At 40.6% G+C, this 16,695-nt stretch overlaps 1 protein-coding gene across 2 annotated transcripts in view; it reads left to right on the top strand.

Annotated features, from left to right (window-relative positions):
* The window catches only part of ELMO1 (engulfment and cell motility 1), a 320,073-nt gene that overhangs the window by 63,326 nt on the left and 240,052 nt on the right, over positions 1-16,695 (top strand). For both annotated transcript variants that reach the window (XM_035319248.1, XM_035319246.1), the window contains 2 exons: positions 4,819-4,859; positions 5,888-5,960. In XM_035319248.1, coding sequence (XP_035175139.1) covers positions 4,819-4,859; positions 5,888-5,960 — 114 coding nt within the window. The remainder of the gene's footprint in view (positions 1-4,818; positions 4,860-5,887; positions 5,961-16,695) is intronic.

The raw sequence follows: 16,695 nt of genomic DNA, 5'->3' as shown, positions 1-16,695 counted from the left end.
GATAAACCCCCGGGACCGTATTGCTGTTTTAAAAGGCCCCTGGGTGGGGGGGCAACTGAGTGGTCTTAGCTTTTTTTTTTTTTTTTTTTTTTTTTTTTTCTAAATCAAGGCAGTGGCTTGGGTTCATCCAGCATGCTTATGCTTAGTGCTACCTGTTGAGTGGTTGCCTCTATGGGAAACCCAAGGCATAGGCATGAAAGGATGAAGCTGATGGGGAAACAGTGGGAAATCTTAATTTGTGCTCTCCAAGTTGCCTCAGAAGAGGTACAAAATACTGCACAGGCAGCAGCATCCTGTACAGTGGTACCAAAGTAGACCAAGTTGGGGATTGTGCGCTCCTTAGTGTGTAGCCTGGAAAGGTGTCCTGAGGAACATGCAGGTGGTGCAGACATGGTGACTAGGTAGTGCTGCATGGTAGATGTCATTAGGACAAGACTTGGCCAGCATCTCAGACACTTGTACTAACCAGCCAGTGCAGGTAAAGCTTTACTGGGTGTGCAAATTTGTCAGTTCTAGCACTGCCTATGCTTAGTGTTCTCCATGGGCACACAGATCAACGTTGAGGCTGTAATTCCTCGTTATTGTTTCCCACTGGATTTCAGCTATCAATTTAATACCTACACTAGGAAAATACTTTTATACTAACTGATGTGTTCAATGCAGATGTTTGTGATATGTCAGCTGAAAGGGGTTATCTCCTATAGGGAGCATAAGATTTACTTTGATCTGTGTTATTTCATGCATTAAAGCTACAGATTGATCTTCTTAAAACTTTAAGAAGATCATCTCAGCATGTATAAAAGCACACTTCAATTCTTCTGTTGTAGGAGAGGACATAGAGGCAAAATATATCCAAAACAATTAAAAGACACTAGTACAAAATCATTTTGATGAAGGGAATACTTTGAGATTGTTTGGGATTATTTGATGGTAGGAAATTCTTTGAAGCATATTAAGTAATAAGGTGAATTTATTTTTAAAAGTAAATGCAGCAAAAATATTATGTATATTTCCATAAAAATAGTTGTGTGAAGATTGAGATAATCAAAACAATATTCTTTCTCCTTGACATCAGGCAAATATTTACATCTGGGCCAAAATACAAATATATCTTTGAATGGCCTGCAGAGTAGAATGGCAGCCATTACCTGCTTTCAGAGGTGCCCTGCTCACAGCTGTGAGTGCCTGTGAGTGACAAGTTGTCTGCTTTGAGGGAAAGGACGAAGTTTTGTCTGGAGACTTATTTGCAGGAGGAGCAGAGCCCAAAGGATTATGAGGAGCTGTAGCTTATTAGGATTGCAAATGTCAATTATTTTACATTTGTTAATTTGTAAAGCTCACTCTAGTGCTTTTGAATTACTGATTGCAAACTTTGTGTCCCAGAAGGCTTCCACTTTTTCATCATTCTGTTGCTGTTAACTGACTTGTGCTTAGTCACTTCGGTACTGTGGCAAGAGTGACAAGTGGTGGTTTTATCCAGCTGGGCAACCGAGCTCCACCACAGCCCCTCTCTCACTCCCCCTCCTCAAAGGGGAAAGGGGACAAAATACCATGGAAAGGGCTCAAGGGTTGAGAATAGGAAGATAACTCAACAATTATTGTGACAGGCAAACAGAGAAGGGAGATTAGAAAAATTTATTACCTATTACTAACAAGCTAGAGAAATGAGAATCAGAGAAAACAAACTAAAAACATCTTCCCCCTGTCCACCCTCTTCCACTTCCTCCCCCCAAGCAGCACAGGGGAACGAGGATTGGGGGCTGTGGTCAGCCTATAGCACTTTGTCCCCACCGCTCCCTCATGGTCACTCTCTGCCCCTGCTCCCTGTGGGGTCCCTCCCATGGGATACCTTCCTTCCCGAACTGAGCCTGCGGGGGCTGCCCACAGGCAGCAGTTCTTCAAGAACTGCTTCCACATGGCTCTGTACCATGGGGTCCATCCATCAGGAGCAGACTGCTCCAGCACGAGTTCCCCATGGGTGGCAGCTCCCCCCAGACCACCTTCTCCTGCATGGGCTCCTCTCCACCCCAGGGCCTGCTCCTGTGGGTGCTCTTCATGGGCCGCAGCCTCCTCCAGGCCACATCCACCTGCTACACCAGGGGTTCCTCCACGGGCTGCAGCGTGGAGATCTGTTCCATGTGGGACCCATGGGCTGCAGGGGGACGGCCTGCTCCACGAGTGACCTCTGCACAGGCTGCAGGGGAACTGCTACTATGTGCCTGGAGCACCTACTGCCCTCCTGCTGCACTGACCTTGGGGGCTGCAGGGCTGGTGCTCGTTCCTCTCTCCTGGCAGCTGTTGTTGCACAGCATTTTCCCCCTCCCCTTCCCCCCAGTTTCTTAAATCTGCTCTCACAGAGGTGCAAAAAACATCCCTCACTGGTTCAGCTCTGGGCAGCAATGGGTCCTTTTGGAGCCAGCAGAAACTGGCCCTTATCTTATATGGGGCAGTTGATGGGCTTTCTCACAGAATACAGCCCCGTAGCCACCCTGCTACCAAAGCCTTGCTATGTAAACCCAATACAGCACAGGAAGACAAAGCAGTAGCCTGAAAGGCTGCCTGTGTTAATAATTTTTATTATTTAAGATTCTTGATTTCATTTTTTAACTGTCCCTTATAAGTTCTTGTTGATTTGTTTGAAATTAAATACTTAGAAGAAAAATGAACAAAAACCAATGTCAATAATACAAAGATGGCATGGTATAGGAAAAGGGGGAGGGAAATGGGTGGCTTTGAGAAAGGATGTGGAAGCTGATGGGGTGGAGGATTTAGAAGTACTGATATCCTGATTTTGACAGTAGTTGTATTCAACCTGTGTATTATTGCTGGTCTAGGTTGCTACAGTTCCTTTTCAATCTGGTTTCCTGTAGTGGGTGGGGAGGAGAGGCAATTATTCGTCATTTGTTGTTTTAAATTTGTTAGCTGATACCAATTTACTTTGTGAAGGGAATGAATTTCCCAGGTACAAATGCAGTTGAAATAAGCCAATATGGCAGAGGGGTGCATGTGAGTATCCAGAGGAGCGAAGGGGAGGCAGCAAGCAGAGCTGTATGCTCCATTTTGGGGTAGCTCACATGCAGGCTCGCACATGCCCATTGGACACCAACTGGGCATTATCCAGAGCTGGACTGCCCAGTGCTCCTTCGTCAGTGGGCTTTTTTTTTTTTCCCTCTCTTTTTTTTTTTCTTTTTTTGTAAGTTGTGGGGAGGAAAACCTTTCTCTTGTGTGATCTGCCTTATCTGGTCCCAGCTGCACACACAAAGGCGAGAAGATGCTATGTAGAAGGTGCATGCTGGCTGCTGCAGAGGAGAATAGTTTCATGCTTCTTGCCTTTTCTCTTGTGTATTGGCATTTGCTTTTCATTTAGGCACATAGCAAGTCAGATGAGGATATAGATCCAGATGAAAGCTTCTTTTCATTTGCTTTTTCCTATGTCAATTTTTAGTTTAATCAGGTTCCCTTGTGTGACTCATCTGTGTGGTCACATGAAAACAGTAATGGCAGTGAAAGAAGAAGGGTGGAAAGCAAGGACCCAGAGGGTATGGCAAGAGGGTACAGGATTCTTTCAGCAGTTGCTTTCATTTATCTTCCATTAAAATGCTTGTTTTACATTTTAACCTGTGTATAAAAAGATTTAATTGACTGGACTGCTGAAATAACATCCTTACCTGAATCTGATGTGAGCAGGGATTTTTCATCCCTTGTTTTCTGTCTGTGCTGTGATGCAGTTTAGAAAACAAATCCAAAAGGAAAAATAACTATCCCTCCACGTAATATACCCTGCTACTGAGCTGAGTTTTAGCCTTATCAGTTTTCCATAAACACTAAAGGGAGTCTGCTGCTTTTGGCAACAGTGTTGGCTTCTGGGTTGTTTATAGGTTGTTGTGCAGTTTTCTTTTTTTTAAGAATCCAATGAACTGTGACTGTTGAAAATAAAGAGGAGGCTCCTTGGGTCATTTGGGGAGTTCTCACAAAGCAACAGATGTATGTGATAGATTGTGTGGTCACCCAGTCTTGGAGGAAAAAGACCCTTTAGCCATCCAAAAGTGAAATATGGTCCTTTTTTTTTTTTTTTTTTTTTTTTCCATCTAACTTCATTTATACTTTGGGTTAAAAACATGCATTTATTTTTCTTTCACCCAGCAATTTCCTAAAAGCACTTGTGTGTGCACCCTATGTTTAGAGCAACATTCAGAGTATTGCACCATCACCAGACTAGACTGCGCCTTCTGCTTTGGGACCCAAAGCAACAGGGCTGTTTTCAGTCAGTCTAAATGCTTGTGCCTGCAGATGCAGAGAATAAAGCAGAACTAATACATCTGGGATTGTAACACCTTCCAGTTTGTTTTATCAGAGGGGTGCCTGTATATGCAAACTTAGAGAGGGTTACTGTCATCACATGTATGGTATCTGAAAAGGACAAAAAAAAGGTTGAATAATATTGAATGTCATCTTATTTCAGATGGCATTGCTGGAAAATGCTTTTGTTGATACCTGAATTTTCTATTTCTGCTGGGCAGTGAGATGCAGTACACACAGAAGACCCTTTGATTTCTCAGTGGAGAAGCTGAGTTGATGCCGTTTGGCTAACGATGACAAAAAGGACTGATAATATCATGGAGAATATGTATAGAATAGCTGTCTTTATAAGCTCAAAACACCAGAAAACTTCTGGGTCCTTCCAAGCTTAATACTGAAAAGAAAAACAAATACTACTAATTTGTTTTCTTATTTGGAATCTGTGGTTTTGGAATTATTTTCATACCTCAGGCTGTTCTAATTCAGTGATTTTTATTTTTTTCTTCTCTCCTTAACCAGAAGAAACCACTGTCTGCAATAATAAAAGAAGTCTGCGATGGGTAAGTTCTGGCATACACAACATACTATACTTTTTTGATTTAAGCCAACCAGGAGGTTGTAAGTATTCTGAAGAAAGTATCCTTTATGACAAGTCACTAGATTTTTCAACCTTGCAGTTGTTTTATCTTTAGATTTTTGGATTTGCAAGTATCACAGATCAACTACTTGCAAGATAAGGTTTCAAACAAAGCTTCTCCATCATATGTGAGTGGTTCAATTAGCCGATTAGTTGCAATTCTGCACAGAGATGCATTTTTTACCCCTCTCACTTTACACTTATGGTCCCTGTAGAGGACCACAGTTAAGGAAGTGCTGCACTGGTTTCTGGCTTGGATTTATAAATACTACCTACTGGATGCTGTAGGCTGGTCCAGTTGATGTGAATGCTCATATGAAACTAAAATGTGGCACTCAAGTCCTGCAGCATGAATTAATAACTGGCTAAGGGAAATGTCTTGCTTTAGATTTAGTATGCAAATATTTGAAAAAATGCTGTTTCCAGCAAGTTTTCAACAGAGGAAAAGCTAGTTTACATGCATTAAATTGATGCTGAATTAGCAAGATGGTATTTTGAGCAATATAATATATCAATTGAGTACTATATGCATTGGATATTGTGTAAGCTAGCATAAAATCCTAGTACTGTAAATATTTTTTGTAATATAGTGATCTTGCTAACTGCAAGCGAAGAATTATACTTCCTATTTTTTATGGATCTGGAATGAATTATCAGATCATTATCAACTTATTTTTGGAGCACTGAAGTGTCAGTGAAATGACAATGTAGAGCTTTGTTACAGTTATATAAAGGGAAAATATCTAACTTATGGAATGTATTTGTACTGAGGTTTTCCCAAGTAAGCATGCTTTTTTTAAAAAAAAAAATTTGGAACACATAATTGAAGACTGAGTAAGTATGAGAAATACATGGGACAGGCAGGCACTTGTTTCCTCATGGTAAAGTTGCGTAAATGTTTTTATTTTTAAGGTTTCATTTTGTGATTTAACTTGTTTTCATCTTTCTAAGGTGGTCTCTTGCAAATCACGATCAATTTGCACTGCAACATGCTGATAGTTCTAACTTCTACATCACAGAGAAGGTAGGTAAATCATTCAACACAACTCTTGCACAGCCTATCAAAGCAACTGCCACTTTTTTTGACTAATATATATATAAAAAAATGAAGCTTTTTCCATAATATGCTGTCAGTGAGAGTGTAGGTACTGGGAGATCTAGTTAATGTTTATGCACTAATTTATTTTGTTCAGAAAGGCGAAATAAAAGTTTGAACATGCCGAGGACCTCATGTCTATCAAGTTTAATCAAGCTTCAGCACTGAGGCCATCAGCTTTCATATTTGTGCATATTTAGTATTCTGCTGAAAAGTTGTGTGCAGGAAATTGAAATATGTAAAGCATGAAGGGCTCTTTGAAGTCTGAGGAGAGTTTCAGTGCATATTGCTTCTCTCTTTGGCTGATCAGGTAGAAATAAGCCTTGGCTCATATTTGCTACTCCTTCCTGCCTGCTGTCCTGTCTCTATCCTGCTCTGTAAGTTATGTTGCTGCCTCTTTTCAGTCTGCAGATAGCATGGCAGTGGATGATTCATAAAGTGATGCAATGATTTCAGCACAGAGTAATGAAATGGCTGTTGCTGTAATAAAAATGGAATGCCTAGTCTGAATAAATTGGACATGTTCATCTGAATTAGACCAAGTAGTACATTCATTCCTACCATTACTGACTGAAAAGCTGAAATCAGAAAAAAAAAAAAAGTTTGGAAAGTTGCACAAAATAGTGCTGCAGACGTACCATTTCCAATCAATGCAAAAAGAGCGTGATTCAAAACCTGCTGAAGTCAGCATGAAGATTCTCTAACCTCGGGTTTTAAACTATGTAGACCTGAGCTGAGCTGCATAGAGGCAGATAGCCCTTGCTAGTGTCTTGTTATCAGTTCAGTTTTGGCTTACTCTTAAGCTGAAGGGTGTTTTGTTTCTGTTTTGCATTTCACAGTTTTTTAGGAGCTGCTAAATGCAGCTGAGACATGAACTAACTTTTCTCTTGCTGTAATTCTTATCCACACCCAAGAAATAGAAGGAACTTAGATACAGTTAAGCATTTAGAAAGACTAAATTTAGCAAGACAGCTAGAACAGTTGCTCATAAGATAGTGCAGCAGCGCTTTTTTTTTTTTTTTTTTTTTTTTTTTACAGACCAGTTTCAGTTTTTCATTTAACTGTTTGTAACCCCAGCCAACCTTCTCAGTATGTCATAGTTTGTTTTGGGATCTCCCCTTTTCTCTCTCTCTCTCTCTTTCTTTTTAATCTCTTTTTCTCCTCAAATTCCAATTGTCATGGCCTTCAAAGGAAAGGAAAACTGTTCAAGTAATTACTGGCTGCTGTTATTCCTCCACCCAAATTAAACAGTGGGACTGGCTTGCTAATTGCCTTGATTTGTGACACAGCATTTTTCAATACGTGAGACCCAACTGAACTTGCCTGCTGGCATTTAAACTCTGATTGTACAGTGAATATTTCCAAGAAGAGGGGTTGAGCAAATACACTGGTTTGTTGAGGGAATTTATTCCATTGCAATCAGAAGAGCCTTTCAGGCTTTGCCTCTACCTTTGGTGGGTAGGATCCTGTTTTGGAGAACATAGATGTTTTCTGTTCTGCATGAAAGGAAGTGTGATGGCTTTTGGCTGCCTTTAGATTGCAACAAGGGTGGAAAAGGATGGTCTTCTAGAATATTTTGGATTGTACTGCAGGGAGGACTTTGAGTTTGTTTATCCTCTACTGAAAATATGCAGTGTCTGACTCTGAGTCACATAAATATGAGAAGAGTTCTAAATGCCACCAGTATTACTCAGATGTCTGTGACTTTTATTAGATACTGTTCAATGTTAATCACTGCTTGTTGGATGGAGGCTATAAAGAGAGGCTTATACAGGCCGTCACCCCTTCTGCATATTTTCCTTCAATTGTATGTGGTAAGATATTGTTGCTTGAGAAACATGAAAAACACCAGGGATGTGGACAAACGCGTGCACTTCAGTGAAGCTACAGCACTAATGACTAGGTGGTTAAAGCACGTGTTGTTTTAATCTGCCTCTTGCTATGAGAAGAGGAGAGCTCCTTTGCTCCAGTAACAACTTCTAATAAGTATTTTTTTCCACTGCTCTCAAAGTATAATTGTACGTCTGTACGTATGCAGGAAAACTGTATTTAGAGATAATGTTTCTGCAAAGTCTGGGTGACTCCTGATTTAAGGCCTTGCAGGTAGGGATGACTTTATCACTACTTTTAAAATTAACAGAAAGAAAAGCAATTAGTGAAACCTTGTACAAGGTAACAAGAAACTTTGAAGTGAAAATGTTACAAATGTGGGACTGGCAACACATGGCTTACAATTATGTTTTTGTTTTGGGTGGCAAACAGAGCATCTGTGTTTTGGTTGTCATACACAGAACTCTTTATCTTTTGTAGCTGACCTATATTTCCTGATTATGCCATATATAAATAAAATCAACACCCATACAGTTCTTTCTTTCTCTTTTATTATGGTTGTATTTGGAAAAAAAAAAATGCCTCTACAGGAGTAACAATAACTCCCTCAGGCTGTATAAAGGCAGTCTTCTAACAAATCTTGAGCCAGACTGTATTCCTCCTGGAGATGGGGCTTGTCACAGGAGATGCAGTCTGGACTGCTTGCCTCCTGGGTTCTGGTTTGTTTACATCTGTGCCCCTGAAAAGGCAGTGGAAAATTTTAATGATTTATTTTGGTATTTGTTATTAAAAACAGTAGAAATGAAAGAAGTTATGTGAACAAGAAAATCAAGCAGGCATAGTGCCTAAGCTCAAGTCTAGCTGGTGTTTTAATCATAATGGCTTTGACTGGTACTGCATTATGATGTGTATTATATATATATATTTTTAAGGCCTTTGTTATCAGGGAGAGGAGTTTCCTGATAGCTCAAACATCTGAAAGCCTGCCTCCTGAATCAGGATCTCATTGTGCTAGGTGCTGTATAGTAATGAGCAAAAAAAGTCACCTTTGCATCATTCTGTCCAAGTTGTAGTTGAATAGATGCTAGTGTGCACCAGGTGTAATAACTCAGGAACACTATAGACTGGGCAAGCTCAGTTATAGGACAGAAATTGCTATATGAGGAGTAGAAAATGGCTGTATAATTGTGTATGATAAAAGTGTTCTTGGGCAGAAAACCACAGCTTGGATATCTGTCCATTGTTTTCTTTGGTGGCAAAATTAGGAATCTGGGGAAAGGCAGCTGAGTGGCTCTATACAGTGCATTTAAGGGTATGCCTCATTGTCACATCTTAAGGAGAACATCACAGTGTCAGAGAAAATGCATAAAAAGGCGATTGGAATGATTGATGGGATTGAGCAGCTGTCTCACAACGCAAAGTTTCCTCAGTTTGGTGAGAAAAAAGGCCAGGAGGTGTCAGGATCAACATTTACCAAGTCAGGAAAGTAGTGGACAAGCTGAATGTGGAGTTGCCATTGTGAAATCTTCAAGATGAGAATTAGGGAGTGCTTGATGAAAGCAGTTAGGGTGTCAGTTTAAAACAGATGAACGTTCATGCAGCAGCCGATGAACATCTTGTACTTGCTGTCACAACAGGTTGTAAAAGCAGGCATGGACGAAGTATAGATGTAACCTCTAACATCTGTAGTGCAAAAAATGTGGTTGCTGTGGTAGCATGAAGAGAGTGAAAGCAGTCAGATCATGATCCCGAGTGGCATTTGCTATTCTTACAGCTGGAGGTAGAATATGGAGTTTGATATTACAATAGGCTGACTCGGTAGCAGTTTTTTTTAGGTTCATTTTTAGTCACCAAAAGCTTTAATAAGGTGAGAGTTAAAAGATATGGATGTAATTATTAACGTTGTATGTCTTGGCATGACAGGCCTGTACTGTAATAATATTCATTTTCCAAGAAGCTGCTGGAAACAGGGAATATCTTACAGTTCTTCACTTCAGAATTAAAGGATAGCATGTTCCTTGAAAAAACACGAAGCGCTAGCAGTTTCTGCATACTGTTTAACTACCCCATACAAAACTGCAGAAGCTAGTAAATAAACCAAGTTGCACCCATGTTAGGGTTACAGGATATACCTGATCCTGTACAACTCTACAACCTGCAAACAGCGCGATTCTGCGCATAACCTTCTAGCATGTGGGCTACCAATGTTTTCCTTACATGAGTTATACAGCCATGCAGCAGCATAGTCAATCATTCCATCTGAAAATTACCTCTTCCTCCCCCCCTTCATTTACAAAAAGGAGGAAAAAATCCAGACCTTTCTTCTGCCAGATCCATGATTTGAACTAACTCACCTTCTAGCAATACAGTCACTGAGGTGCTAGAGAAGGGAATGAAAAAAGCTGAACTACCCTTTTTTCCAGCAACCTACACTTACCCCAGCTTAAATACTGAAGCCACACTTTTTTTTTTTTTTTTTAAAAAAAAAACGTCCCCACTTTGCGTGATTTACTCATCTTCAGGTGGAGTGATCTACAAAGACTACATGATTAGGTACCATTTGTTCTGCAAAGCAGCAGCGCTATTACACTGTAGGCAGACATCCTTCTTATGGATTGCAAAAAAAAGGTGCAAGTTATTTTTAACCTGCATCGGTTCCCCAGTTCAAGTAACCACAGAGTTGTACCAATAAGACAGAAGCAGGAGCCAGATAACAAGCAGCACCATCGTCCTCTGGTAAGTTGGAATATAAGAGCAGCACCCTGCAAAGTAAACATCAGGATATGATAGATTTAGCTGGGCACATACTATTGTTGGTGAGGTCATGTGGGGAAATGAGAACAGGGAAGTGGAATGGACATTTAAAACAACAACAACAATACAACGAATAAAAACAACGTGTGGGTTTTTGCTAAGTTGAAATCAGTTTTCTGATGCAGTTCACCCGATGCATTTACCCCTAGCAAAGAGGGGGTCAGGGCAGGAGCTGTAGCTCCTTAAGCAGATGCTGTTACTGAGATAAAAATCTGAAGACCTAAGCCAAGGTGGTTTGCAGTCGGTTTTGCCAAATAAAATCACAGTTTGCTATGATAGAGTCTTGCTTTTCAGTCTCTTGCTTTTTCCTGCCTCCATTTTTTCTGTGGTATAAACAGTTGTATAACTACTTGATGAGTCCATGTGTGAACAAACCCAGCTGAAAATTTCTCGTTCTGGGGTTTTGACTGGTTCTCTCCAATTCTTCCCTGGACATGATTCAAGGGTCTTGCACCATCCCTTACATCACATCATGCAGACTTTTTGTTAAGCAGATATAATGAATTAAAAGGGTATGAGATGATTCTCCTCTCCTCCACCACTTGGAAAAGTTGTCCAAAAAGTACTATAGCGAGCATTTTGGAAGTTGCAGGATTTCATGGGGAAGGAGAGAAGTCAGAACAATCCCCATTCAGTGTTGTGCTGTGATATTTGTTCACTGCACCTTGTAAAACCATCCATTCCTCTAAATAGGTGGTTGTTCAAGTATGAAGAGGAGTGAAAGAACATTTTTCTGTCAGATTGATCTTATACAGACCTGCTTCATATCAGCTGAACTGGAACAGTTGCACAGTGCTTGTGGTGTACTTGTACCTACATTCAACTACTATAACAAATAAAGTTTCAGAGCCTTTCCTTTTTAGTTGATTATACGTGAGGCAAAAGTACAAAGTTATTTCAGAAAGATAAACGTGTATGCAGCCTTAAAAACAGACCAAAAAAACACACTTGTTGGTTCTCATCAGTCTTGATGTGGAGCTAAATATATAACTAAATACGTTGCTATACCACATACTTAAAAAGGAGGCAAGCAAAAGAAGAATTAAGCTGTTCTTAGTGGGAACAGAAAGTTTAGCAGGTTGACAGGACAGAATGATTTTGTTTTTCTTTGGAAAATTTAGCCTGAGCCAAAAGTCCTAAAAAGTAAGTCCTAAAAACTTGGACTAACTTGCTAGAGAAGGATGACTACTGTTCTTGAAATCAGCCTGAACGAAGCAGGATTGAAAGCCATTTAGCACATAGACTCAAATTTTGCTTCTGTCTACTGGAGAAATACACCAACGTCTGCTGTTTATTGCTGGAGTCCATAGGGTAGTATTAACAGCAAGCAGGCAGGGGCATGGCCAGTCTGACCTTGTGTGCTACCTGTGGTGTTAGCAATTTCTGAAAGATCTTGCAGGTGCACCAAAACAGTAAGAAGTTTAAGAATATGAGGGGAATACCATGTCACGCTGATCGTAGAGAAAAGGAAAGGCTGGACATAGTTTGGTCCAGTTCAAGTCTGGATTGAAATCAGACATAAATACTCAGAATTTTTACTTTCATCTCACTGAAATTCAGTTGATCAATGAGAACAGATAAATGCTTAAAATGTGAATGGAAAAAAAATGCACCACCAACCTCCAAAAAAACCAACCCTGTAAGTGGTTCGGTTCTTGTCCTATCATTTGCATATACTCCCACACAGGGAAACTGTAATGGAATGGTGGAATTTCACATGAATGTACAATTTCAAGTTGTATTCAGCAAAATTGGGTCACAAGCAAAAGCACCTGGAAGAACAAACTCTAGTGGCTCCACACAGCTTGGGGAAGGCGGGAATTAGAAGGATGTCCTGTCTGCAAACACAGCAAGGAGCTGAGTAATGATAATGAAAGCAAAACTGAAGGCAACTCCTTTTGCAGAATAGCACAAAAGTCTCTCAAAACAAATGGAGAAAACTCAGCATCTGCTCACCTCCATTTCATGCAACAAGCACATAGGCATGAAAAGGAGCAATTGATGTCGTCTACCTTGTTCAAAGCATTTGGCACTGTCTTGCATGACGTCCTTGTCTCTAAATTGGAGAGACATGGATGTGACAGAGGGACCGCTTGGTGGATAAGGATTGGCTGGGTGGTCATACTCAAAGAACGGTGGTTGATGTCTTGATGTTCAGGTGGAGACCAGTGATGAATGGCATTCTTCAGGGGTTGCTATTGGTTTTGTTGCTGTTTAACATCTTTGTTGGTAACATGGACAGTGGGACTGAGTGTGCCCTCAGAAAGTTTGCCAATGGCACCAACCTGTGTGGGGCAGTCGACATGCTGGAGGGAAGGGATGCCATCCAGAGGGACCTGGACAGGTTTAAGGGGTGGGCCTGTGGAATCACCAAGTGATAAGATGAGGGCAAATGGCCTCAAGTTGCACCAGGGAAGTTTACGTTGGATATTAGGAGAAATTTCTTTACTGAAAGGGTTGTGTGGCGTTGGAATAGGCTGTCTAGAGAAGTGTTTGAGTCACCACCATCCCTGGAGGTCTTCAAGAAACATTTAGGTACAGGTTTGTAGCACGCTTTAGTGGTGGACTTGTCAGTACTATGTTAAAGGTTGTGATCTTAGAGGTCTTTTCCAACCTGAATAATCCTATGATAAGGACATGGATGTGTTGGAGCATGTCCAGAGGATGGCTGTGAGGATGGATGCGAGGGCTGGAGCACCTCTCCTCAGAAGACAGGTTGAGGCAGTTGGGGTTGTTCAGCCTGGAGAAGAGAAGAGAAGGCAAGGCTCCAGGGAGACCTTATAGTGGCCTTCCAGTACATAGAGGGGCCTACAGAAATGGTGGGGTGGACTCTTTGTCAGGGAGTGTAGTGATAACACAAGGAAAAATGGCATTAAAATGAGAGAGTAGATTTAGACTAGTTATAAGGACAAAATTCTTCACTCAGAAGGTGGTGAGGCACTGGCACAGGTTGCCCAGAGAAGCTGTGGATGCCCCATCCCTAGAAGTGTTCAAGGCCAGGCTGGGCAACCTGGTCTGGTGGGAGGTGTCTCTGCCCATGGCAGTGGAGCTGGAACTGGGTGATCCTTGGGGTCACTTTCAACCCAAATTATTATATGGCAGGCAGGAAAGCAGATTTAAAAAGCATAGGGAGTCTTCAAAGGCATCAGATTAAAAAAAAAAAAAGCAATGAAATTATGGCTGACTAAGAATAGACTGTTATCAATAAGCAGATGAATGAAATGTCCTTATATTTAAAAAAAACAACATTAAAAATGGCACTATTATCATCATGGGCTGAGCATACTGAACTGGCTCACAAACATGAACTGGCTCACAAAACCCCTCAGCAAGTAAGCTCGTATTCCCAATAGTTGCTCTGATGCAAGGTTAAGAGTCACCACATTCTCCGTCTCTAGCAGCGAAGCTAGCATGAAAAATGCTCTTTCCCAGCCCCATGTTCCTGCAAGGCCCCTGCATTGTGCTTTATCACACCTTCTGATCTGAAGAGACAACTATTCAGAGGCTGTGTTGTAAATTGAACGGTTGCAGTGATCCAGACCTTTGCCTCCTTTCGCCACAAGTTCTTGTGTCATGGCAAAAAGATGCTCTCTGGCTAGTTCACAACAGCAGTTGTGATACCCAACGTTTACTGGCTGCTGCAACACTTTGAGTCAATGATTTAAGGGAGACTTGTCAGCAAGGACTCCACTTCTTCTCCTAAGTTGTAACTTTAATTATCATTATGTATGAACAAAAATGACAATTATGTAGCATTTTTGACCTCCTTTACTACTTGCCTATACTCATCCCGGTGAAAATGTTAGACTTGATAACTCTGTAACATTCATAGCTCTAATTTTTTATTGCTGGGTCAGCTTGGAGGAAGATGTAATAAAATAACAGTAGTGTGGAAATAGGGAAAGATTAACTACTTAATGTAAATATGTAAAGAATTCTGAATTTCTTGGCTATTATTCTTTAGCTTGGTCAGAGGTGTCTGTAAAGAAAACTGGTCAAGGGTAAAAATAATGCTGAGTGAGCTATAACTACAGGAACCAAGGCTTGTAGGTCATCCTCAAATACGTTAAGCAAACATTCCATTCCAATCAATTGCAGTGGGCTGAATCATGAGGCATTTTGCTGGGTATAACAGGTTATTAAAGTGATAAGACAAATACATGGCAAAATAAACCTCAGTTTTACTTGATAGGTTTTCCAAAGTGTGTCTCCAGAAAAACTCTTGAGTAAATGACTTGACTGTTTTGATAGGAATTTTTGAAAGCAAATGCACGTACATTCATCCTTTAGTCAGGGTTTTGTGGACTCCTAATGCTCTGCTAACCTTGCTTTTTAAATGCAAGCCTTCTGCATGTGATTTGGACAAAATAGTCTATGACACAATAAAGGCAAAGCTTTGGGAAGGAACATAATCTGATGGCAGATAGCATAGGTTCATGTTGCTCCAGCCAGTGGATGTGGAAGTCAGAGGGCCCTAAGAAGAGAATACAAAGCAAACAGTCTAGGTATCTTCTACTTCCTGCAGTGTTTTGTAGTTTTTGTATTTCTGTGATTGTATTTGTGTGTCTGTTGAAAACTCAGTTTGGAAAGTGTCATGCAAATGTATGGTACTTGGAAATGCTACATATTTGGTTAGAATCTTGTAAAATCTTGTAAGTGTAGGTTCTTGCAAGTTGTAATATTTAAAGTGGGGCTTATTTGTATCCATAATACAACTAATGTTTTAGGCCTAGGTAACATTTATAACAAGTCTATTTTCTTGTTGCAGAGTTTCTTTAGGGGCATTTTGGATAGTAATTTTTAAGTAGTTACTTTCTGCTCAGGAATAAGCTTTCCTAATACAGATTGACATCATGAACAGCATGTACAAACATAATGTACATATGAAAAACAGAGATCAGAAATATCTTGGAAGAGGTCTACCCTGGCCCCACAGGTGGTGGTGTGCCCTGTCCTGAATAGCTTTGGTGCTTACAAGGGTGATTACCAAAGGCAGGCTGCTGTGCTGGAATGACGTTCTGTTATTCTTTTAAAGCAATCCATAGGATGCTGTCCCTAATGCTAAGCAGATTGACTGTGTTGTGATTGCAATTAACTGGCATGCTGAATACTGCACCACACAGTTAATGTGTGGTGTAATGTGTAAAGTGTAATCCTCTTGGCTTAATTGTACGCTTAGATGCTGTTTCGTGGTAGGCACTTCAGTCATTATATAGCAAAATTGGATTTTTGATTGGGGAATATCTAACTCTTTGCAAGGTTTGGCTAGCCTGATGCATTAGAAACTTGATACTGTGAAAACTTCCAGATAAAAGGCACCATCAGTTTTCCTGAAGCTTTTGTCTAAATTGGAAATTGAAGACTAGCTGGCTATCTCTTGTGATAGCAGCAACTGAATGCATAGCATAGGACAGACTGATGTGTTTGGCTGTGAGCCAGGGGTGGTTAGAGAAAGGTGTTGTGGGCTATGGGCTCTGACCTGTGGTGGAATTTGGAGTATGAAACCTTTGGTGTTTCAGATTCATCTTGGTAAATAGACAGAAAGACCCTAAACAAAACTTCGAAGTATGCTTTTATGTACTGTGTGTTCTCTTATTCCTGTGCTATTTTATATAGCACGTGCTGACATAAAGTCACTCTGGAGAATAGTACCACCCTTGTTTGTCTGTTTGTGGTATCTGAACTTCAGCGAGGTTATCAGCTTCCCTTTTTACGCTTGTTTTAAATTCGTTGGACTGTGGAGAGAATAGGGTGTTTTTAACAAGATCTTTCTTACTTGTTTAGATTGGTTGTGGATTTATGTAATTTTTTTTGTTTGTTTTAACTTGTTTACTTGACTGTGGAGAGAGCATTTCAGATTTAGTCTAACTTTTCATGGGTTAGGGTTTCAGCTTGTGATAAAACTACTGTAAGTGAACAAACTGGTGCATGCTTTCAGCCCAAAGTGACTGCAAAATAATGTTATTCTGTCTCTCTCTCTCTCTCTCTCTCTCTCTCTCTCTCTCTCTCTCTCTCTCTC

This window comes from Oxyura jamaicensis, chromosome 2, assembly GCF_011077185.1.
Source record: "Oxyura jamaicensis isolate SHBP4307 breed ruddy duck chromosome 2, BPBGC_Ojam_1.0, whole genome shotgun sequence".
Taxonomy (NCBI): domain Eukaryota; kingdom Metazoa; phylum Chordata; class Aves; order Anseriformes; family Anatidae; genus Oxyura; species Oxyura jamaicensis.
The sequence above is the reverse complement of the archived record's forward strand: the minus strand, read 5'-3'. Positions and strand labels throughout refer to the sequence as shown.